The 23121-nt window shown below is 54.2% G+C and overlaps 1 protein-coding gene across 2 annotated transcripts in view; it reads left to right on the forward strand.

Moving 5' to 3' along the window:
• Window positions 1–22169, forward strand: part of LOC149427751 (RUS family member 1-like) — a 25945-nt gene extending 3776 nt beyond the window's left edge. Inside the window, exons 7-15 of one of the 2 annotated variants that reach the window (XM_089667708.1) lie at window positions 3319–3424; window positions 6476–6577; window positions 6918–6988; window positions 9938–10122; window positions 14710–14767; window positions 16517–16683; window positions 19082–19180; window positions 20614–20685; window positions 22021–22169. In XM_089667708.1, the coding sequence (XP_089523834.1) occupies window positions 3319–3424; window positions 6476–6577; window positions 6918–6988; window positions 9938–10122; window positions 14710–14767; window positions 16517–16683; window positions 19082–19180; window positions 20614–20685; window positions 22021–22109 (949 nt within the window). In that variant the 3' untranslated portion in view covers window positions 22110–22169. The remainder of the gene's footprint in view (window positions 1–3318; window positions 3425–6475; window positions 6578–6917; window positions 6989–9937; window positions 10123–14709; window positions 14768–16516; window positions 16684–19081; window positions 19181–20613; window positions 20686–22020) is intronic. The other variant, XM_089667709.1, reaches the window with a different exon arrangement.
• The last annotated feature ends 952 nt before the right edge of the window (window positions 22170–23121 follow it).

Below are 23121 nucleotides of genomic sequence, written 5' to 3' on the forward strand. Positions count from 1 at the left end.
TCCTCTCCCCGGCCTCCCCTTCACCCCTCCCCCAATCCTCTCCCCGGCCTCCCCCAATCCTCTCCCCGGCCCCCCCTTCACCCCTCCCCCAATCCTCTCCCCGGCCCCCCCTTCACCCCTCCCCCAATCCTCTCCCCGGCCTCCCCTTCACCCCTCCCCCAATCCTCTCCCCGGCCTCCCCTTCACCCCTCCCCCAATCCTCTCCCCGGCCTCCCCCAATCCTCTCCCCAGCCCCCCCTTTACCCCTCCCCCAATCCTCTCCCCAGCCCCACCTTTACCCCTCCCCCAATCCTCTCCCCGGCCTCCCCCAATCCTCTCTTTGGCCCCCCCTTCACCCCTCCCCCAATCCTCTCCCCGGACCCCCCTTCACCCCTCCCCCAATCCTCTCCCCGGCCTCCCCTTCACCCCTCCCCCAATCCTCTCCCCGGCCTCCCCTTCACCCCTCCCCCAATCCTACCAGTATGGCCAAACGGGCATAAAACTCTCCACCTGCCAATCGTTTGTCCTCTGAACTCCACCCCCCCCCCCCCACCTTCCCTCCACCCCCCAGCCTCCCCTCTACTCTACCAATCTGAGCTCTCCTGACCCCCAACTACAGTGGGGATGGAAAGTTTGGGCCCCCCAGCTACAAATGTGTATTAATGTGCATAAAGAAGCCAAGGAAAGATGGAAAAATCTCCAAAAGGCATCAAATTACAGATTAGACATTCTTATAATATGTCAACAAAAGTTAGATTTTATTTCCATCATTTACACTTTCAAAATAACAGAAAACAAAAAAATGGCGTCTGCAAAAGTTTGGGCCCCCTGCAGAGTTAATATCTTGTACTGCCCCCTTTGGCAAGTATCACGGCTTGTAAACGCTTTTTGTAGCCAGCCAAGAGTCTTTCAATTCTTGTTTGAGGTATCTTTGCCCATTCTTCCTTACAAAAGTCTTCCAGTTCTTTGAGATTTCTGGGCTGTCTGTCACGCACGGCTCTTTTAAGGTCCATCCATAGATTTTCAATGATGTTGAGGTCAGGAGATTGTGAAGGCAAAACCTTCAGTTTACGCCTCTTGATGTAATCCCCCGTGGATTTCCAGGTGTGTTTAGGATCATTATCCATTTGTAGAAGCCATCCTCTCTTTAACTTCAGCTTTTTCACAGATGGCATCAAGTTACCATCCAAAATTTGCTGAAATTTTATTGAATCCATTTTTCCTTCTACTCGTGAGATGTTCCCTGTGCCACTGGCTGCAACACAACCCCAAAGCATGATTGATCCAACCCCATGCTTCACAGTTGGACAGAGGTTCTTTTCATTCAATTCTGTGCCCCTTCTTCTCCAAACGTACCTTTGCTCATTTCGGCCAAAAAGTTCAATTTTAACCTCATCGGTCCACAGAACTTGTTTCCAAAATGCATCAGGCTTGTCTATATGTTCATTTGCAAAGTTCAAATGATGATTTTTGTGGTGAGGACGTAGAAGAGGTTTTCTTCTGATGACTCTTCCATGAAGACCATATTTGTACAAGTATCTCTTTATAGTGGAATAGTGACCACAACTCCAGTGTCTGCCAGATCTTTCTGGAGGGATCGTGCCGTCAAACGTGGGTTTTGAATTGTTTTTCTCACAATCCTGCGAGCTGTTCTGTCTGATATTTTTCTTGGTCTTCCAGATCTTGCTTTAACTTCCACTGTTCCTGATGACTGCCATTTCTTAATGACATTCCGAACAGAGGATATTGACATCTGAAAACACTTTGCTATCTTCTTATAGCCTTCTCCAGCTTTGTGAGCGTCAACTATTTTCAGTTTCAGTTTTCTAGACAACTGCTTAGAAGAACCCATGGTGCTGATTGTTGGGGCAAGGTCAGATGAGTCGGGGCATTTAAAACCTTTGAGATTGACATCACCTGGTCTTCCCAGACGATGATTGAGAACAATCCATGACACTGGCAGGTCTCAGCTTGGCAAAGGGGGCAGTGCATGCTATAAACTCTGCAGGGGGCCCAAACTTTTGCAGACGCCATTTTTTTGTTTTCTGTTATTTTGAAAGTGTAAATGATGGAAATAAAATCTAACTTTTGTTGACATATTATAAGAATGTCTAATCTGTAATTTGAGGCCTTTTGGAGATTTTTCCATCTTTCCTTGGCTTCTTTATGCACATTAATACACATTTTTAGCTGGGGGGCCCAAACTTTCCATCCCCACTGTACATACCTCATGTTTGGGGACCTCCACACCCGCTGGGTCACTTACATACCTCATGTTTGGGGACCTCCACACCTGCTGGGTCACTGTACATACCTCATGTTTGGGGACCTCCACACCCGCTGGGTCACTTACATACCTCATGTTTGGGGACCTCCACACCCGCTGGGTCACTGTACATACCTCATGTTTGGGGACCTCCACACCCGCTGGGTCACTTACATACCTCATGTTTGGGGACCTCCACACCTGCTGGGTCACTTACATACCTCATGTTTGGGGACCTCCACACCCGCTGGGTCACTTACATACCTCATGTTTGGAGACCTCCACACCTGCTGGGTCACTGTACATACCTCATGTTTGGGGACCTCCACACCCGCTGGGTCACTTACATACCTCATGTTTGGGGACCTCCACACCTGCTGGGTCACTTACATACCTCATGTTTGGGGACCTCCACACCCGCTGGGTCACTTACATACCTCATGTTTGGGGACCTCCACACCCGCTGGGTCACTTACATACCTCATGTTTGGGGACCTCCACACCCGCTGGGTCACTGTACATACCTCATGTTTGGGGACCTCCACACCCGCTGGGTCACTGTACATACCTCATGTTTGGGGACCTCCACACCCGCTGGGTCACTTACATACCTCATGTTTGGGGACCTCCACACCCGCTGGGTCACTTACATACCTCATGTTTGGGGACCTCCACACCCGCTGGGTCACTTACATACCTCATGTTTGGGGACCTCCACACTCGCTGGGTCACTTACATACCTCATGTTTGGGGACCTCCACACCCGCTGGGTCACTTACATACCTCATGTTTGGGGACCTCCACACCCGCTGGGTCACTGTACATACCTCATGTTTGGGGACCTCCACACCCGCTGGGTCACTTACATACCTCATGTTTGGGGACCTCCACACCCGCTGGGTCACTTACATACCTCATGTTTGGGGACTTCCACACCCGCTGGGTCACTTACATACCTCATGTTTGGGGACCTCCACACCCGCTGGGTCACTTACATACCTCATGTTTGGGGACCTCCAGGTCACTTGGTCTTCATTGTCCGTTTGATTCTCCTCACTTCTCACCTCCTTTAGGCTGTTTGCTGATGTGTTGAATGATATGGCAATCTTCATGGAGATCGTAGCTCCTGTCTTCCCATCATGCTTCACTCTGATGGTGTGCACTGCTGGACTCTTCAAGGTCAGGAGCCAACGGTGTAGATGGGCAATTGAGAAGGCTTTGGAGAGGTAGTGCAGGGGGCGGGGCAATGGACAGACTCTGCGGAGGTAGTGCAGGGGGAGGTGCAATGGACAGAGACTCTGCGGAGGGAGTGCAGGGGGAGGGGCAATGGACAGAGACTCTGCGGAGGGAGTGCAGGGGGAGGAGCAATGGACAGAGACTCTGCGGAGGTAGTGCAGGGGGAGGGGCAATGGACAGAGAGAGGCTTTGCAGAGGGAGTGCAGGGGGAGGGGCAGTGGACAGAGAGGCTCTGTGGAAGTAGTGCAGGGGGAGGGGCAATGGACAGAGAGAGGCTCTGCGGAGGGAGTGTAGGGGGATGGGCAATGGACAGAGTGAGGCTCTGCGGAGGAAGTGCAGGGGGAGGGGCAATGGACAGAGTGAGGCTCTGCGGAAGAAGTGCAGGGGGAGGGGCAATGGACAGAGTGAGGCTCTGCGGAAGGAGTGCAGGGGGAGGGGCAATGGACAGAGTGAGGCTCTGCGGAAGGAGTGCAGGGGGAGGGGCAATGGACAGAGTGAGGCTCTGCGGAAGGAGTGCAGGGGGAGGGGCAATGGACAGAGTGAGGCTCTGCGGAAGGAGTGCAGAGATAGGTGGGGAAGGGCTAGACTCCGAGGGACAGAAGTAGATGGGGAGATATAGGCTCTGCAGAGACAGTGCAGGAAAGGAACATAGAGCAGATATAGGATCTGTGAAGGATAGGCTGGGTGGAAGTCGTACTGAGGAGGATGGGACTAGGATAGGCTGGGTGGAAGTCATACAGAGGAGGAGGATGGGACTAGGATAGGCTGGGTGGAAGTCGTACTGAGGAGGATGGGACTAGGATAGGCTGGGTGGAAGTCATACAGAGGAGGAGGATGGGACTAGGATAGGCTGGGTGGAAGTCGTACTGAGGAGGATGGGACTAGGATAGGCTGGGTGGAAGTCGTACAGAGGAGGATGGGACTAGGATAGGCTGGGTGGAAGTCATACATTGAAGGATGGGACTAGGATAGGCTGGGTGGAAGTCATACAGAGGAGGAGGATGGGACTAGGATAGGCTGGGTGTAAGTCGTACAGAGGAGAAGGATGGGACTAGGATAGGCTGGGTGGAAGTCGTACAGAGGAGGAGGATGGGACTAGGATAGGCTGGGTGGAAGTCATACAGAGGAGGAGGATGGGACTAGGATAGGCTGGGTGGAAGTCATACAGAGAAGAAGGATGGGACTAGGATAGGCTGGGTGGAAGTCATACAGAGAAGGATGGGACTAGGATAGGCTGGGTGGAAGTCATACATTGAAGGATGGGACTAGGATAGGCTGAGTGGAAGTCATACATTGAAGGATGGGACTAGGATAGGCTGGGTGGAAGTCATACAGAGGAGGAGGATGGGACTAGGATAGGCTGAGTGGAAGTCGTACAGAGGAGGAGGATGGGACTAGGATAGGCTGAGTGGAAGTCATACAGAGAAGGATGGGATTAGGATAGGCTGGGTGGAAGTCGTACAGAGAAGGATGGGACTAGGATAGGCTGAGTGGAAGTCGTACAGAGAAGGATGGGACTAGGATAGGCTGAGTGGAAGTCGTACAGAGAAGGATGGGACTAGGATAGGCTGGGTGGAAGTCCTACAGAGAAGGATGGGACTAGGATAGGCTGGGTGGAAGTCGTACAGAGGAGAAGGATGGGACTAGGATTGGCTGGGTGGAAGTCCTACAGAGAAGGATGGGACTAGGATAGGCTGGGTGGAAGTTGTACAGAGGAGAAGGATGGGACTAGGATAGGCTGGGTGGAAGTCGTACAGAGGAGAAGGATGGGACTAGGATAGGCTGGGTGGAAGTAGTACAGAGGAGAAGGATGGGACTAGGATTGGCTGGGTGGAAGTCGTACAGAGAAGGATGGGACTAGGATAGGCTGGGTGGAAGTCGTACAGAGGAGGAGGATGGGACTAGGATAGGCTGGGTGGAAGTCGTACAGAGGAGGAGGATGGGACTAGGATAGGCTGGGTGGAAGTCGTACAGAGGAGGAGGATGGGACTAGGATAGGCTGGGTGGAAGTCGTACAGAGAAGGATGGGACTAGGATAGGCTGGGTGGAAGACGTACAGAGGAGGAGGATGGGACTAGGATAGGCTGGGTGGAAGTCGTACAGAGGAGGTAGATGGGACTAGGATAGGCTGGGTGGAAGTCGTACAGAGGAGAAGGATGGGACTAGGATAGGCTGGGTGGAACTCGTACATTGAAGGATGGGACTAGGATAGGCTGGGTGGAAGTCATACAGAGAAGGATGGGACTAGGATAGGCTGGGTGGAAGTCGTACAGAGGAGGAGGATGGGACTAGGATTGGCTGGGTGGAAGTCATACAGAGAAGGATGGGACTAGGATAGGCTGGGTGGAAGTCGTACAGAGAAGGATGGGACTAGGATAGGCTGGGTGGAAGTCGTACAGAGGAGGATGGGACTAGGATAGGCTGGGTGGAAGTCGTACAGAGGAGAAGGATGGGACTAGGATAGGCTGGGTGGAAGTCGTACAGAGGAGGAGGATGGGACTAGGATAGGCTGGGTGGAAGTCGTACAGAGGAGGAGGATGGGACTAGGATAGGCTGGGTGGAAGTCGTACAGAGGAGGATGGGACTAGGATAGGCTGGGTGGAAGTCGTACAGAGGAGGATGGGACTAGGATAGGCTGGGTGGAAGTCGTACAGAGGAGGAGGATGGGATGGAAGTCGTACAGAGGAGGATGGGACTAGGATAGGCTGGGTGGAAGTCGTACAGAGGAGGAGGATGGGACTAGGATAGGCTGGGTGGAAGTCGTACAGAGGAGAAGGATGGGACTAGGATAGGCTGGGTGGAAGTCGTACAGAGGAGGAGGATGGGACTAGGATAGGCTGGGTGGAAGTCGTACAGAGGAGGAGGATGGGACTAGGATTGGGTCTGTAGTGATGGGACAAGATGGTCTTTGCACAGGATGACCTCGTCTCGTCTTCGTAGATCTGGCTGCATATATGACTTGGCCTTATGATGTGTTTGTATTTTCTTTTGCAGTGCATTGTGGGGGTTGCTGGGGGGGCGACACGTGCCGCTCTTACAGTTCACCAAGCCAGAAGAGACAACATGGCTGATGTCTGTGCCAAGGACGGGAGCCAGGTCAGTGCTGAACCCCGGTGCTCTCGGGGACTTTGATGTGGAGATCTGTTGCCTGGATAATCGATGTCATTGGGGGACATTGTTCAGGTCCTTCACATTGTGGGCATGTGCTCATACTTATTGGGGTTTTTTCGGGGACTAGTCCTTAAGATGGTGTCATGGATGGATGAAAAGGTTCCTCAGTCTACCAGTGTAGGGCTGCCTGTCTGTTCTGTGTGTTGCACCTCATTACATCCCTCATTACATCCCTCAGCCAATCATTTGAAGGGTTCGTTCTCTGTTCCTGACGTGTACACATCGCTTTCTCGGCTGTCTCTCTAATGCTGAGTTCTTCATGCAGGAAACGCTGGTGAATCTCGCGGGGTTACTCATCAGCCTTCTGGTTGTCCCTATGGTGTCAGAAAATCTGTGGTAAGTGCAGAAAATGTTTTTCTATAGTCTGTAAACATGACAAACCGAAGTGTGGAAGAGAATGTTCCAGATGTGAGAAGGGCAGAGAAGGCGATCAATAAACGTAACCGAACGGGAGAAAGTCAGCTGGAGTAGAGGGAACAAATGAGGATCATCAGAGGTCGGGAAAGATGGGAACAAGCAGGATGGAGGAAGAAGACATTCTATACTATGTATTGAGACTTGTACAGGATCAGAGGGGACATCACGTGGGACTGAGGAGAGCTAAGAGATGTGGAGGATCAGAGGAGACATCAGCACAGATCTGTAGGACTAGGGTTGGAGGATCAGAGGGGACATCACGTGGGACTGAGGAGAGCTATGAGATGTGGAGGATCAGAGGAGACATCAGGACAGATCTGTAGGACTAGGGTTGGAGGATCAGAGGGGACATCACATGGGACTGAGGAGAGCTATGAGATGTGGAGGATCAGAGGAGACATTAGGACTGATCTGTAGGACTAGGGTTGGAGGATCAAAGGGGACATCACGTGGGACTGAGGAGAGCTATGAGATGTGGAGGATCAGAGGAGACATCAGGACAGATCTGTAGGACTAGGGTTGGAGGATCAGAGGGGACATCACATGGGACTGAGAAGAGCTATGAGATGTGGAGGATCAGAGGAGACATCAGGACAGATCTGTAGGACTAGGGTTGGAGGATCAGAGGGGACATCACGTGGGACTGAGGAGAGCTATGAGATGTGGAGGATCAGAGGAGACATCAGGACAGATCTGTAGGACTAGGGTTGGAGGATCAGAGGGGACATCACGTGGGACTGAGGAGAGCTATGAGATGTGGAGGATCAGAGGAGACATCAGGACAGATCTGTAGGACTAGGGTTGGAGGATCAGAGGGGACATCACATGGGACTGAGGAGAGCTATGAGATGTGGAGGATCAGAGGAGACATTAGGACTGATCTGTAGGACTAGGGTTGGAGGATCAAAGGGGACATCACGTGGGACTGAGGAGAGCTATGAGATGTGGAGGATCAGAGGAGACATCAGGACAGATCTGTAGGACTAGGGTTGGAGGATCAGAGGGGACATCACATGGGACAGAGGAGAGCTATGAGATGTGGAGGATCAGAGGAGACATCAGGACTGATCTGTAGGACTAGGGTTGGAGGATCAAAGGGGACATCACGTGGGACTGAGGAGAGCTATGAGATGTGGAGGATCAGAGGAGACATCAGGACAGATCTGTAGGACTAGGATTGGAGGATCAGAGGGCACATCACATGGGACTGAGGAGAGCTATGAGATGTGGAGGATCAGAGGAGACATCAGGACAGATCTGTAGGACTAGGATTGGAGGATCAAAAGGGACATCACATGGGACTGAGAAGAGCTATGAGATGTGGAGGATCAGAGGAGACATCAGGACAGATCTGTAGGACTAGGATGGGAAGAGATGTGGAGGATCAGAGGGGACATCACATGGGACTGAGGAGGAGATCCATGAGATGTAAGGAAGACCAGAGGAGACATCAGACAGGACAGACCTGTAGGACTAGGATGGGAAGAGATATGGAGGATCGGAGGGGACATCAGGCAGGACAGATCTGTAGGACTAGGCTGGGAAGAAGTATGGAGGATCGGAGGGGACATCAGACAGGACAGATCTGTAGGACTAGGCTGGGAAGAAGTATGGAGGATCGGAGGGGACATCAGACAGGACAGATCTGTAGGACTAGGCTGGGAAGAAGTATGGAGGATCGGAGAGGACATCAGACAGGACAGATCTGTAGGACTAGGCTGGGAAGAGGTATGGAGGATCGGAGGGGACATCAGACAGGACAGATCTGTAGGACTAGGCTGGGAAGAAGTATGGAGGATCGGAGAGGACATCAGACAGGACAGATTGGAGGGGACTAGGATGGGAAGAGGTATGGAGGATCGGAGGGGACATCAGGCAGGACAGATCTGTAGGACTAGGCTGGGAAGAAGTATGGAGGATCGGAGAGGACATCAGACAGGACAGATCTGTAGGACTAGGCTGGGAAGAAATATGGAGGATCGCAGAGGACATCAGGCAGGACAGATCGGAGGGGACTAGGATGGGAAGAGGTATGGAGGATCGGAGGGGACATCAGGCAGGACAGATCGGTAGGACTAGGCTGGGAAGAAGTATGGAGGATCGGAGAGGACATCAGACAGGACAGATCTGTAGGACTAGGCTGGGAAGAAGTATGGAGGATCGGAGAGGACATCAGGCAGGACAGATCTGTAGGACTAGGCTGGGAAGAGGTATGGAGGATCGGAGGGGACATCAGACAGGACAGATCTGTAGGACTAGGCTGGGAAGAAGTATGGAGGATCGGAGAGGACATCAGGCAGGACAGATCTGTAGGACTAGGCTGGGAAGAAGTATGGAGGATCGGAGAGGACATCAGGCAGGACAGATCTGTAGGACTAGGCTGGGAAGAGGTATGGAGGATTGGAGGGGACATCAGACAGGACAGATCTGTAGGACTAGGCTGGGAAGAAGTATGGAGGATCGGAGGGGACATCAGACAGGACAGATCTGTAGGACTAGGCTGGGAAGAGGTATGGAGGATCGGAGAGGACATCAGGCAGGACAGATCTGTAGGACTAGGCTGGGAAGAGGTATGGAGGATCGGAGAGGACATCAGGCAGGACAGATCTGTAGGACTAGGCTGGGAAGAGGTATGGAGGATCGGAGGGGACATCAGGCAGGACAGATCTGTAGGACTAGGCTGGGAAGAGGTATGGAGGATCGGAGAGGACATCAGGCAGGACAGATCGGAGGGGACTGGTCTGCAGAACTATATAGGGCGTAGAGGCTTTGTCATGTCATACAACCTGTCCTCCTTGTCACACAGATATGACGATTTCGTATTTTTAGTATCTGATCAAAGTCTGTTTTCTCTTTTTGTATTTTAAGGGTAACCTACCTTCTCTTTCTTTTCCTCACCTCCCTCCACCTTTATGCAAATTACAGAGCTGTCCGCTCTGTTGTCATGGAGACTCTGAACCAGTCACGGCTTAGTATCATCCTGGAACATTTTTTGCAAGAGGGACGGATTCTTAGACCAGCTGAAGCTAATTGCATGGAGCCGCTTTTTCCTGGTAGGTCATTATTGAAGGGCAGAGCCCACCGTATGATTGGCACATTTATCAGCTCTGAGCAAGTGTACTGGTGTGGTAGGTCATGAGATTCTTCTCTCCAGTCATGGTGGTGTGGTAGGTCATGATGTTCTTCTCTCCAGTCATGGTGGTGTGGTAGGTCATGATGTTCTTCTCTCCAGTCATGGTGGTGTGGTAGGTCATGAGATTCTTCTCTCCAGTCATGGTGGTGTGGTAGGTCATGAGATTCTTCTCTCCAGTCATGGTGGTGTGGTAGGTCATGATGTTCTTCTCTCCAGTCTTGGTGGTGTGGTAGGTCATGATGTTCTTCTCTCCAGTCGTGGTGGTGTGGTAGATCACGAGGTTCTTCTCTCCAGTCGTGGTGGTGTGGTAGGTTATGATGTTCTTCTCTCCAGTCGTGGTGGTGTGGTAGGTCATGATGTTCTTCTCTCCAGTCGTGGTGGTGTGGTAGGTCATGATGTTCTTCTCTCCAGTCATGGTGGTGTGGTAGGTCATGATGTTCTTCTCTCCAGTCGTGGTGGTGTGGTAGGTTATGATGTTCTTCTCTCCAGTCGTGGTGGTGTGGTAGGTCATGGTGTTCTTCTCTCCAGTCATGGTGGTGTGGTAGGTCATGATGTTCTTCTCTCCAGTTGTGGTGGTGTGGTAGGTCAGGATGTTCTTCTCTCCAGTCATGGTGGTGTGGTAGGTCACGAGGTTCTTCTCTCCAGTCATGGTGGTGTGGTAGGTCATGATGTTCTTCTCTCCATTCATGGTGGTGTGGTAGGTCATGATGTTCTTCTCTCCAGTCTTGGTGGTGTGGTAGGTCATGATGTTCTTCTCTCCAGTCTCGGTGGTGTGGTAGGTCATGATGTTCTTCTCTCCAGTCTCGGTGGTGTGGTAGATCACGAGGTTCTTCTCTCCAGTCGTGGTGGTGTGGTAGGTTATGATGTTCTTCTCTCCAGTCGTGGTGGTGTGGTAGGTTATGATGTTCTTCTCTCCAGTCGTGGTGGTGTGGTAGGTAATGATGTTCTTCTCTCCAGTCATGGTGGTGTGGTAGGTCACGAGGTTCTTCTCTCCAGTTGTGGTGGTGTGGTAGATTATGATGTTCTTCTCTCCAGTCGTGGTGGTGTGGTAGGTCACGATGTTCTTCTCTCCAGTCATGGTGGTGTGGTAGGTCATGATGTTCTTCTCTCTAGTTGTGGTGGTGTGGTAGGTTATGATGTTCTTCTCTCCAGTCGTGGTGGTGTGGTAGGTCATGGTGTTCTTCTCTCCAGTCATGGTGGTGTGGTAGGTCATGATGTTCTTCTCTCCAGTTGTGGTGGTGTGGTAGGTCACGAGGTTCTTCTCTCCAGTCATGGTGGTGTGGTAGGTCAGGATGTTCTTCTCTCCAGTCATGGTGGTGTGGTAGATTATGATGTTCTTCTCTCCAGTCATGGTGGTGTGGTAGGTCACGAGGTTCTTCTCTCCAGTCATGGTGGTGTGGTAGGTCATGATGTTCTTCTCTCCAGTCATGGTGGTGTGGTAGGTCATGATGTTCTTCTCTCCAGTCATGGTGGTGTGGTAGGTCATGATGTTCTTCTCTCCAGTTGTGGTGGTGTGGTAAGTCACGAGGTTCTTCTCTCCAGTCATGGTGGTGTGGTAGGTCATGATGTTCTTCTCTCCAGTCATGGTGGTGTGGTAGGTCATGATGTTCTTCTCTCCAGTTGTGGTGGTGTGGTAGGTCATGATGTTCTTCTCTCCAGTTGTGGTGGTGTGGTAGGTCACTAGGTTCTTCTCTCCAGTCATGATGGTGTGGTAGGTCAGGATGTTCTTCTCTCCAGTCATGGTGGTGTGGTAGGTCACGATGTTCTTCTCTCCAGTCATGGTGGTGTGGTAGGTCACGAGGTTCTTCTCTCCAGTTGTGGTGGTGTGGTAGATTATGATGTTCTTCTCTCCAGTCATGGTGGTGTGGTAGGTCATGATGTTCTTCTCTCCAGTTGTGGTGGTGTGGTAGGTCATGATGTTCTTCTCTCCAGTCATGGTGGTGTGGTAGGTCATGATGTTCTTCTCTCCAGTTGTGGTGGTGTGGTAGGTCATGGTGTTCTTCTCTCCAGTCATGGTGGTGTGGTAGGTCATGATGTTCTTCTCTCCAGTTGTGGTGGTGTGGTAGGTCATGATGTTCTTCTCTCCAGTTGTGGTGGTGTGGTAGGTCACGAGGTTCTTCTCTCCAGTCATGGTGGTGTGGTAGGTCAGGATATTCTTCTCTCCAGTCATGGTGGTGTGGTAGGTCACGAGGTTCTTCTCTCCAGTCATGGTGGTGTGGTAGGTCATGATGTTCTTCTCTCCAGTCATGGTGGTGTGGTAGGTCATGATGTTCTTCTCTCCAGTTGTGGTGGTGTGGTAGGTCATGATGTTCTTCTCTCCAGTTGTGGTGGTGTGGTAGGTCACTAGGTTCTTCTCTCCAGTCATGGTGGTGTGGTAGGTCAGGATGTTCTTCTCTCCAGTCATGGTGGTGTGGTAGGTCACGATGTTCTTCTCTCCAGTCATGGTGGTGTGGTAGGTCACGATGTTCTTCTCTCCAGTTGTGGTGGTGTGGTAGGTCACGAGGTTCTTCTCTCCAGTCATGGTGGGTGGTGTGGTAGGTCATGATGTTCTTCTCTCCAGTCATGGTGGTGTGGTAGGTCATGATGTTCTTCTCTCCAGTCATGGTGGTGTGGTAGGTCACGAGGTTCTTCTCTCCAGTCATGGTGGTGTGGTAGGTCACGAGGTTCTTCTCTCCAGTCATGGTGGTGTGGTAGGTCAGGATGTTCTTCTCTCCAGTCATGGTGGTGTGGTAGATTATGATGTTCTTCTCTCCAGTCATGGTGGTGTGGTAGGTTATGATGTTCTTCTCTCCAGTCATGGTGGTGTGGTAGGTCATGATGTTCTTCTCTCCAGTCATGGTGGTGTGGTAGGTCATGATGTTCTTCTCTCCAGTCTCGGTGGTGTGGTAGGTCACGAGGTTCTTCTCTCCAGTCATGGTGGTGTGGTAGATCACGAGGTTCTTCTCTCCAGTCATGGTGGTGTGGTAGGTCATGATGTTCTTCTCTCCAGTCATGGTGGTGTGGTAGGTCATGATGTTCTTCTCCTCCAGTCTCGGTGGTGTGGTAGGTCACGAGGTTCTTCTCTCCAGTCATGGTGGTGTGGTAGATCACGAGGTTCTTCTCTCCAGTCATGGTGGTGTGGTAGGTCATGATGTTCTTCTCTCCAGTCATGGTGGTGTGGTAGGTCACGAGGTTCTTCTCTCCAGTCATGGTGGTGTGGTAGATTATGATGTTCTTCTCTCCAGTCATGGTGGTGTGGTAGGTCATGATGTTCTTCTCTCCAGTCATGGTGGTGTGGTAGGTCATGATGTTCTTCTCTCCAGTCATGGTGGTGTGGTAGGTCATGATGTTCTTCTCTCCAGTTGTGTGGTGTGGTAGGTCAGGATGTTCTTCTCTCCAGTCATGGTGGTGTGGTAGGTCACGAGGTTCTTCTCTCCAGTCATGGTGGTGTGGTAGGTCATGATGTTCTTCTCTCCATTCATGGTGGTGTGGTAGGTCATGATGTTCTTCTCTCCAGTCTTGGTGGTGTGGTAGGTCATGATGTTCTTCTCTCCAGTCTCGGTGGTGTGGTAGGTCATGATGTTCTTCTCTCCAGTCTTGGTGGTGTGGTAGATCACGAGGTTCTTCTCTCCAGTCGTGGTGGTGTGGTAGGTTATGATGTTCTTCTCTCCAGTCGTGGTGGTGTGGTAGGTAATGATGTTCTTCTCTCCAGTCATGGTGGTGTGGTAGGTCACGAGGTTCTTCTCTCCAGTTGTGGTGGTGTGGTAGATTATGATGTTCTTCTCTCCAGTCGTGGTGGTGTGGTAGGTCACGATGTTCTTCTCTCCAGTCATGGTGGTGTGGTAGGTCATGATGTTCTTCTCTCTAGTTGTGGTGGTGTGGTAGGTTATGATGTTCTTCTCTCCAGTCGTGGTGGTGTGGTAGGTCATGGTGTTCTTCTCTCCAGTCATGGTGGTGTGGTAGGTCATGATGTTCTTCTCTCCAGTCATGGTGGTGTGGTAGGTCAGGATGTTCTTCTCTCCAGTCATGGTGGTGTGGTAGATTATGATGTTCTTCTCTCCAGTCATGGTGGTGTGGTAGGTCATGATGTTCTTCTCTCCAGTCATGGTGGTGTGGTAGGTCATGAGGTTCTTCTCTCCAGTCATGGTGGTGTGGTAGGTCATGATGTTCTTCTCTCCAGTCATGGTGGTGTGGTAGGTCACGAGGTTCTTCTCTCCAGTCATGTTGGTGTGGTAGATTATGATGTTCTTCTCTCCAGTCATAGTGGTGTGGTAGGTCATGATGTTCTTCTCTCTAGTCATGGTGGTGTGGTAGGTCACGAGGTTCTTCTCTCCAGTCATGGTGGTGTGGTAGGTCACGAGGTTCTTCTCTCCAGTCATGGTGGTGTGGTAGGTCATGATGTTCTTCTCTCCAGTCATGGTGGTGTGGTAGGTCACGATGTTCTTCTCTCCAGTCGTGGTGGTGTTGTAGGTCATGATGTTCTTCTCTCCAGGTATGGTTGTATGATAAATGCTCTTGTTCTCCCCAGGTCTGGGCTCGCAGGTACCACTAAGTCTGGGTGTGCCCCTCAGTACGATGGTCTCCAGGTACAGTTGTATGTATTACTGACCATACACGGATTGCTCATTATATCTGTAATGTGAATGGAAGAGGCACAGCGCTGCTGAAAGGTCCACATACAAAATGTTTGCAGTAAGGGGATAAGGGGACAATTGAAAGAGTATCCAATGCATTTTGGGGGTCTAAAAATGCCCCCTTCATCAGGGCGACGGATAGCAGGAAATGTATATGGACTGGAAGTGAACTGGGCCATTCATGGTATTCGTTGGTGTGATTATCTGCACTCAGCAGTTGGTTTGGCTGCCACATCCCCATCATTCTGTGAAGATTGGATAGCTGTACTGTCCTCCTAGCGGGTAGCCGACAGCCAGCTAACAGAACTGACAGGAGCCGCGTTTGGTTTCATCCAGAACTGAATGGACTTCTGGGAATAGTTCTGTAAACCTGCAATCCAATCACACAAACTGAAGCTACAATATGCTTGTATCCACGTCTCTCACAAAGGCGTACAATGAATACATTTCTTACAAACACACCAAACACATTGAAATGCCATCTAGACACATTAGGGTGTGACTTCTACAAATACAACGTAAGAACTTCCGAAGGGAGAATGGTGGAGACCTTCAGTGGTGTTCTTCTAGAAGCTGAAAAAGATGCAGTGGTGGATGGGAAATCTTTATTCTTAACACGTCTCTCACAAAGGCGTACATTGAATACATTTCTTACAAATCACACCGAATACATTGAAATGCCATCTAGACACACTAGGGTGTGACTTCTACAAATACAACGGAAGAACTTCCGAAGGGAGAATGGTGGAGACCTTCAGTGGTGTTCTTCTAGAAGCTGAAAAGGATGCAGTGGTGGATGGGAAATCTTTATTCTTAACAAACATAAGACACTTCCTGTTCTTGCTGACGGGAATAATAAAGACAGCTGCAATTGTAGTGAACACCCAATAGATGGCTCCCTACTCAACACAACAGTGGTGTCACCCCCAGGGGTCCAGCACCGTCCTTCCACTGTCCTTAGTTGCTCCTGTGATGGGGGGGTAGGCAGGACAGAACACACAAAGCTCACTCAATTGGGGTCTGCAGGGAGCGTGGCAGTACCCGGTGTGGGAAGTAGCAAGGAGAGGGCTCAGAATAGTTCTATCCGGCCCCAGGGGCAAAGTTAGAGTCTCTACAACCGTTTGTAATCCAAGCAGGGAGACGGGGATGGAGTACAGGATCAGTTCAGGGGAGCCTACTCCCCCAAATCCTGGGTAATTGCAGAGTGGCCTCACAGAGACCTCTCAGCAACTGGCAGCAGAACGAACAAACGGGGAGCCCGGCATCGGCCTTTAGCCGTTGCAGGACGCTCCCTGGTTGTCCTGCCAACCATGGGCGGTGTGCCTCATCACCCGGAAGCGAGGCACGCCCCCTTGACACGGGCCGCGCTCTCAAGAACGCGACCTTTGTCCATCAGTATCTCCAAGCGTGGGAGCTTTCGTGCCCGTGCTACAGATGTCGGGGCGGTGCGGCGTCAGGCTGACTGCCGGAACATCCCCACGGGAGGTTCGCACCTCACTACGGGGAAACTATCTTCCTTCCTCTGGCCGAACTGGATGGGGGGGAGATAAGTGACAGGAGTCACACCTCTTATCCTGCGCGGCCCGGCTTCAAAGCCACGACAGGATGAGAGGTGGAGGGGGGTGATCAAGGAGCGAGCCAAGGGGGGAGCGGGACATTTGCCCACCGTGACATCCCGTTACTTCTGTCTTTCCTTTATAGCGTCTCCCAGCTGGAGCAACTGAGGAGAGGAAACCGTTCCCGTTACCTGCTGGGCTGGAGAGCTGACACCGGTAAATGGAATGTTCCAGCTTCATGGACTGACACCCAACCGCTCCAATCACACAAACCTGAGCCAGAATCATGCCGGCTCAGCCCATCCTGCCATGGTATATGACCTAGACCGAGCCCCCCCATGGTATATGACCCAGGCCGAGCCCCCCATGGTATATGACCCAGGCCGGAGCCCCCCCATGGTATATGACCTAGACCGAGCCCCCCCATGGTATATGACCTAGACCGAGCCCCCCCATGGTATATGACCCAGACCGAGCCCCCCATGGTATATGACCCAGGCCGAGCCCCCCATGGTATATGACCTAGACCGAGCCCCCCATGGTATATGACCCAGACTGAGCCCCCCCCATGGTATATGACCCAGACTGAGCCCCCCCCATGGTATATGACCCAGACTGAGCCCCCCCATGGTATATGGACCCAGGCCGAGCCCCCCCCATGGTATATGACCTAGACCGAGCCCCCCCATGGTATATGACCTAGACCGAGCCCCCCATGGTATATGACCCAGGCCGAGCCCCCCCCATGGTATATGACCTAGACCGAGCCCCCCCCATGGTATATGACCCAGGCCGAGCCCCCCCATGGTATATGACCCAGACCGAGCCCCCCCATGGTATATGACCTAGACCGAGCCCCCCCATGGTATATGACCTAGACCGAGCCCCCCCATGGTATATGACCTAGACCGAGCCCCCCCATGGTATATGACCTAGACCGAGCCCCCCCATGGTATATGACCCAGGCCGAGCCCCCCCCATGGTATATGACCCAGGCCGAGCCCCCCCATGGTATATGACCCAGGCCGAGCCCCCCCCATGGTATATGACCCAGGCCGAGCCCCCCCATGGTATATGACCCAGGCCGAGCTCCCCATGGTATATGACCAGACCGAGCCCCCCCATGGTATATGACCAGACCGAGCCCCCCCATGGTATATGACCCAGACCGAGCCCCCCCATGGTATATGACCTAGACCGAGCCCCCCCATGGTATATGACCCAGGCGAGCCCCCCCCATGGTATATGACCTAGACTGAGCCCCCCCATGGTATATGACCCAGACTGAGCCCCCCCCATGGTATATGACCCAGACTGAGCCCCCCATGGTATATGACCCAGACTGAGCCCCCCCCATGGTATATGACCCAGGCCGAGCCCCCCCATGGTATATGACCCAGGCCGAGCCCCCCATGGTATATGACCCAGGCCGAGCCCCCCCATGGTATATGACCCAGGCCGAGCCCCCCCATGGTATATGACCCAGACTGAGCCCCCCCATGGTATATGACCCAAACCGGGGCCCCCCCCATGGTATATGACCCAGACTGAGCCCCCCCATGGTATATGACCCAGACCGAGCCCCCCATGGTATATGACCCAGACCGAGCCCCCCCCCATGGTATATGACCCAGGCCGAGCCCCCCCATGGTATATGACCCAGGCCGAGCCCCCCCCATGGTATATGACTCAGGCTGAGCCCCCCCCCATGGTATATGACCCAGGCCGAGCCCCCCCATGGTATATGACCCAGACCGAGCCCCCCCATGGTATATGACCCAGGCCGAGCCCCCCCATGGTATATGACCCAGGCCGAGCCCCCCCATGGTATATGACCCAGACCGAGCCCCCCCCCATGGTATAAGACCCAAACTGAGCACCCCCATGGTATATGACCCAAACTGAGCCCCCCCTCCATGGTATATGACCCAGACCGAGCCCCCCCCCCATGGTATATGACCCCAGACCGAGCCCCCCCATGGTATATGACCCAGGCCGAGCCCCCCCCATGGTATATGACCCAGACCGAGCCCCCCCATGGTATATGACCCAGGCCGAGCCCCCCCCATGGTATATGACCCAGGCCGAGCCCCACCCCATGGTATATGACCCAGACTGAGCCCCCCCCCATGGTATAAGACCCCAAACTGAGCCCCCCCCCACATGGTATCTGACCCAGACTGAGCCTCCCCATGGTATATGACCCAGACTGAGCCCCCCCATGGTATATGACCCAGACTGAGCCCCCCCATGGTATATGACCCAGACCGAGCCCCCCCCCCCCATGGTATATGACCCAAACTGAGCCCCCCCCCCATGGTTTATGACCCAGACCGAGCCCCCCCCCATGGGTATATGACCCAGACTGAGCCCCCCCCATGGTATATGACCCAGACTGAGCCCCCCCATGGTATATGACCCAGGCCGAGCCCCCCCCATGGTATATGACCCAGACTGAGCCCCCCATGGTATATGACCCAGACCGAGCCCCCCCCATGGTATATGACCCAAACTGGGCCCCCCCATGGTATATGACCCAGACTGAGCCCCCCCCATTGTATATGACCCAGACTGAGCCCCCCCATAGTATATGACTCAGACCGAGCCCCCCATGGTATATGACCCAGACCGAGCCCCCCCATGGTATATGACCCAGACTGAGCCCCCCCCCCATGTGATAGGCCCTGAGTTGGGTGTCTGTGATTGGCAGGCCGACTGGCGGTGGTACTACATGAACAGTGTGGCAGTGAGGACGTCATTCGGTCCGTGATCCATGCCGAGATTCTACACAGGAAGGCCAGGAGCTCAGGTGAGCGCACCCTTCCTATTGGAGGAGCTGTGAGGAGGCGGGCAGTGGGCTGTTCTATGTCTGATTCCTCTGAGCCTTTCACTGATGTCTGTATGTCATCCGCCGTGTGCACGTGTTCTGCCCTCACTGATGTCTGTGTGTCATCCGGCGTGTGCACGTGTTCTGCCCTCACTGATGTCTGTCTGTCATCCGGCGTGTACACGTGTTCTGCCCTCACTGATGTCTGTATGTCATCCGCCGTGTGCACGTGTTCTGCCCTCACTGATGTCTGTCTGTCATCCGGCGTGTACACGTGTTCTGCCCTCACTGATGTCTGTATGTCATCCGCCGTGTGCACGTGTTCTGCCCTCACTGATGTCTGTGTGTCATCCGGCGTGTACACGTGTTCTGCCCTCACTGATGTCTGTGTGTCATCCGCCGTGTGCACGTGTTCTGCCCTCACTGATGTCTGTGTGTCATCCGGCGTGTGCACGTGTTCTGCCCTCACTGATGTCTGTATGTCATCCGCCGTGTGCACGTGTTCTGCCCTCACTGATGTCTGTGTGTCATCCGGCGTGTGCACGTGTTCTGCCCTCACTGATGTCTGTGTGTCATCCGGCGTGTGCACGTGTTCTGCCCTCACTGATGTCTGTGTGTCATCCGCCGTGTGCACGTGTTCTGCCCTCACTGATGTCTGTATGTCATCCGCCGTGTGCACGTGTTCTGCCCTCACTGATGTCTGTGTCATCCGGCGTGTGCACGTGTTCTGCCCTCACTGATGTCTGTGTGTCATCCGGCGTGTGCACGTGTTCTGCCCTCACTGATGTCTGTGTGTCATCCGGCGTGTGCACGTGTTCTGCCCTCACTGATGTCTGTGTGTCATCCGGCGTGTACACGTGTTCTGCCCTCACTGATGTTGTGTGTCATCCGGCGTGTGCACGTGTTCTGCCCTCACTGATGTCTGTGTGTCATCCGGCGTGTACACCGTGTTCTGCCCTCACTGATGTCTGTGTGTCATCCGGCGTGTACACGTGTTCTGTACTCACTGATGTCTGTGCGTCATCCGGCGTGTACACGTGTTCTGTACTCACTGATGTCTGTCTGTCATCCGGCGTGTGCACGTGTTCTGCCCTCACTGATGTCTGTGTGTCATCCGGCGTGTGCACGTGTTCTGCCCTCACTGATGTCTGTCTGTCATCCGGCGTGTGCACGTGTTCTGCCCTCACTGATGTCTGTCTGTCATCCGGCGTGTACACGTGTTCTGCCCTCACTGATGTCTGTGTGTCATCCGGCGTGTGCACGTGTTCTGCCTCACTGATGTCTGTCTGTCATCCGGCGTGTGCACGTGTTCTGCCCTCACTGATGTCTGTCTGTCATCCGGCGTGTACACGTGTTCTGCTCCAGTTGTTGTCGGGAATACCTTGATCTGACCCCATCACACTTGTCTCCTTCAGATCCCCAACGCTTCCGTGTCCTGGAGGAGACACACGCCTACATGGATCACCTCTTCCCGAGCTTCTGCCAAGGTAATAATGAGGTCTGGGGGCCCGGCTGTGCTCCGTGACGGGAGTCTGGGGGCCCGGCTGTGCTCCGTGACGGGAGTCTGGGGGCCCGGCTGCGCTCCGTGACGGGAGTCTGGGGGCCCGGCTGTGCTCCGTGATGGGGGTCTGGGGGCCTGGCTGTGCTCCGTGGTGGGGGTCTGGGGGCTCGGCTGCGCTCCGTGGCGGGTGTCTGGGGGCCCGGCTGAGCTCCGTGGCGGGTGTCTGGGGGCCCGGCTGCGCTCCGTGGCGGGTGTCTGGGGGCCCGGCTGCGCTCCGTGACGGGTGTCTGGGGGCCCGGCTGCGCTCCGTGGCGGGTGTCTGGGGGCCCGGCTGCGCTCTGTGACGGGTGTCTGGGGGCCCGGCTGCGCTCCGTGACGGGTGTCTGGGTCCGGGGGCCCGGCTGCGCTCCGTGGCGGGTGTCTGGGGGCCCGGCTGCGCTCCGTGACGGGTGTCTGGGGGCCCGGCTGCGCTCCGTGGCGGGTGTCTGGGGGCTCGGCTGCGCTCCGTGGCGGGTGTCTGGGGGCCCGGCTGAGCTCCGTGGCGGGTGTCTGGGGGCCCGGCTGAGCTCCGTGGCGGGTGTCTGGGGGCCCGGCTGAGCTCCGTGGCGGGTGTCTGGGGGCCCGGCTGCGCTCCGTGGCGGGTGTCTGGGGGCCCGGCTGCGCTCCGTGGCGGGTGTCTGGGGGCCCGGCTGCGCTCCGTGACGGGTGTCTGGGGGCCCGGCTGCGCTCCGTGACGGGTGTCTGGGGGCCCGGCTGCGCTCCGTGGCGGGTGTCTGGGGCCCGGCTGCGCTCTGTGACGGGTGTCTGGGGGCCCGGCTGCGCTCTGTGACGGGTGTCTGGGGGCCCGGCTGCGCTCCGTGACGGGTGTCTGGGTCCGGGGGCCCGGCTGCGCTCCGTGGCGGGTGTCTGGGGGCCCGGCTGCGCTCCGTGGCGGGTGTCTGGGGGCCCGGCTGAGCTCCGTGGCGGGTGTCTGGGGGCCCGGCTGCGCTCCGTGGCGGGTGTCTGGGGGCCCGGCTGCGCTCCGTGGCGGGTGTCTGGGGGCCCGGCTGCGCTCCGTGACGGGTGTCTGGGGGCCCGGCTGCGCTCCGTGACGGGTGTCCGGGGGCCCGGCTGCGCTCCGTGGCGGGTGTCTGGGTCCGGGGGCCCGGCTGCGCTCCGTGGCGGGTGTCTGGGGGCCCCGGCTGCGCTCCGTGGCGGGTGTCTGGGGGCCCGGCTGCGCTCCGTGGCGGGTGTCTGGGGGCCCGGCTGCGCTCCGTGACGGGGGGCCCCTTGTGGTCAGGGTCAGGACCCCAGTCTCTGATTCCCTCCCTCTCTCTTGCAGGACTTTCCTCGTTGGGTTGGGTGACGGATCGGAATCTTCTGGATCCAGATGATTGGAGAGCAAACTGGGATTCTAACAAAGCGGTCTGAGAGACCCCACAAGAGAACTCTGTGATGTGATTGGCCCAATAAAGACCCCCAACATCTGTACTGTGAGAGCCCCACCCCTTCTCTTACCTGTGATTGGCCAGAGCCAAATATCATGAACAGCTGAGCTGAGCAGACCGAGGGGAGTACAGCGGGCCATGACGTGCAGCACTGACACCGGGGGGCAAGGGGGAGGGGGGGGGACATCTAGGCTGTGGGCTGGATACATTGGGGGTGGGGTGGGGATATAAATGTAGGCTGGATCTATGGGGGGGGGGTACAAATGTAGGCTGGATCTATGGGGGGGAGATTAAATGTAGACTGGATCTATTGGGGGATATAAATGTAGGCTGGATCTATGGGGGGGTACAAATGTAGGCTGGATCTATGGAGGGGAGATATAAATGTAGGCTGGATCTATGGGGGATATAAATGTAGGCTGGATCTATGGGGGGGATATAAATGTAGGCTGGATCTATGGGGGGGATATAAATGTACGCTGGATCTATGGGGGGATATAAATGTAGGCTGGATCTATGGGGGGGGGGATATAAATGTAGGCTGGATCTATGGGGGGGTACAAATGTAGGCTGGATCTATGGGGGGGGGTACAAATGTAGGCTGGATCTATGGAGGGGAGATATAAATGTAGACTGGATCTATGGGGGGATATAAATGTAGGCTGGATCTATGGGGGGATATAAATGTAGGCTGGATCTATGGGGGGATATAAATGTAGGCTGGATCTATGGAGGGGAGATAAATGTAGGCTGGATCTATGGGGGGGATATAAATGTAGGCTGGATCTATGGAGGGGATATAAATGTAGGCTGGATCTATGGGGGGGGGGGTACAAATGTAGGCTGGATCTATGGGGGGAGATATAAATGTAGACTGGATCTATGGGGGGTTATAAAATGTAGGCTGGATCTATGGGGGGTACAAATGTAGGCTGGATATAGGGGGGGGTGGATATACCTCTAGGCTGTATATATGGGGGGGATATACATCTAGG

Source organism: Staurois parvus, unplaced genomic scaffold (assembly GCF_062004578.1).
Source record: "Staurois parvus isolate SC_StPar_1 unplaced genomic scaffold, SC_StPar_1.0 ptg003522l, whole genome shotgun sequence".
NCBI classification, from domain to species: domain Eukaryota; kingdom Metazoa; phylum Chordata; class Amphibia; order Anura; family Ranidae; genus Staurois; species Staurois parvus.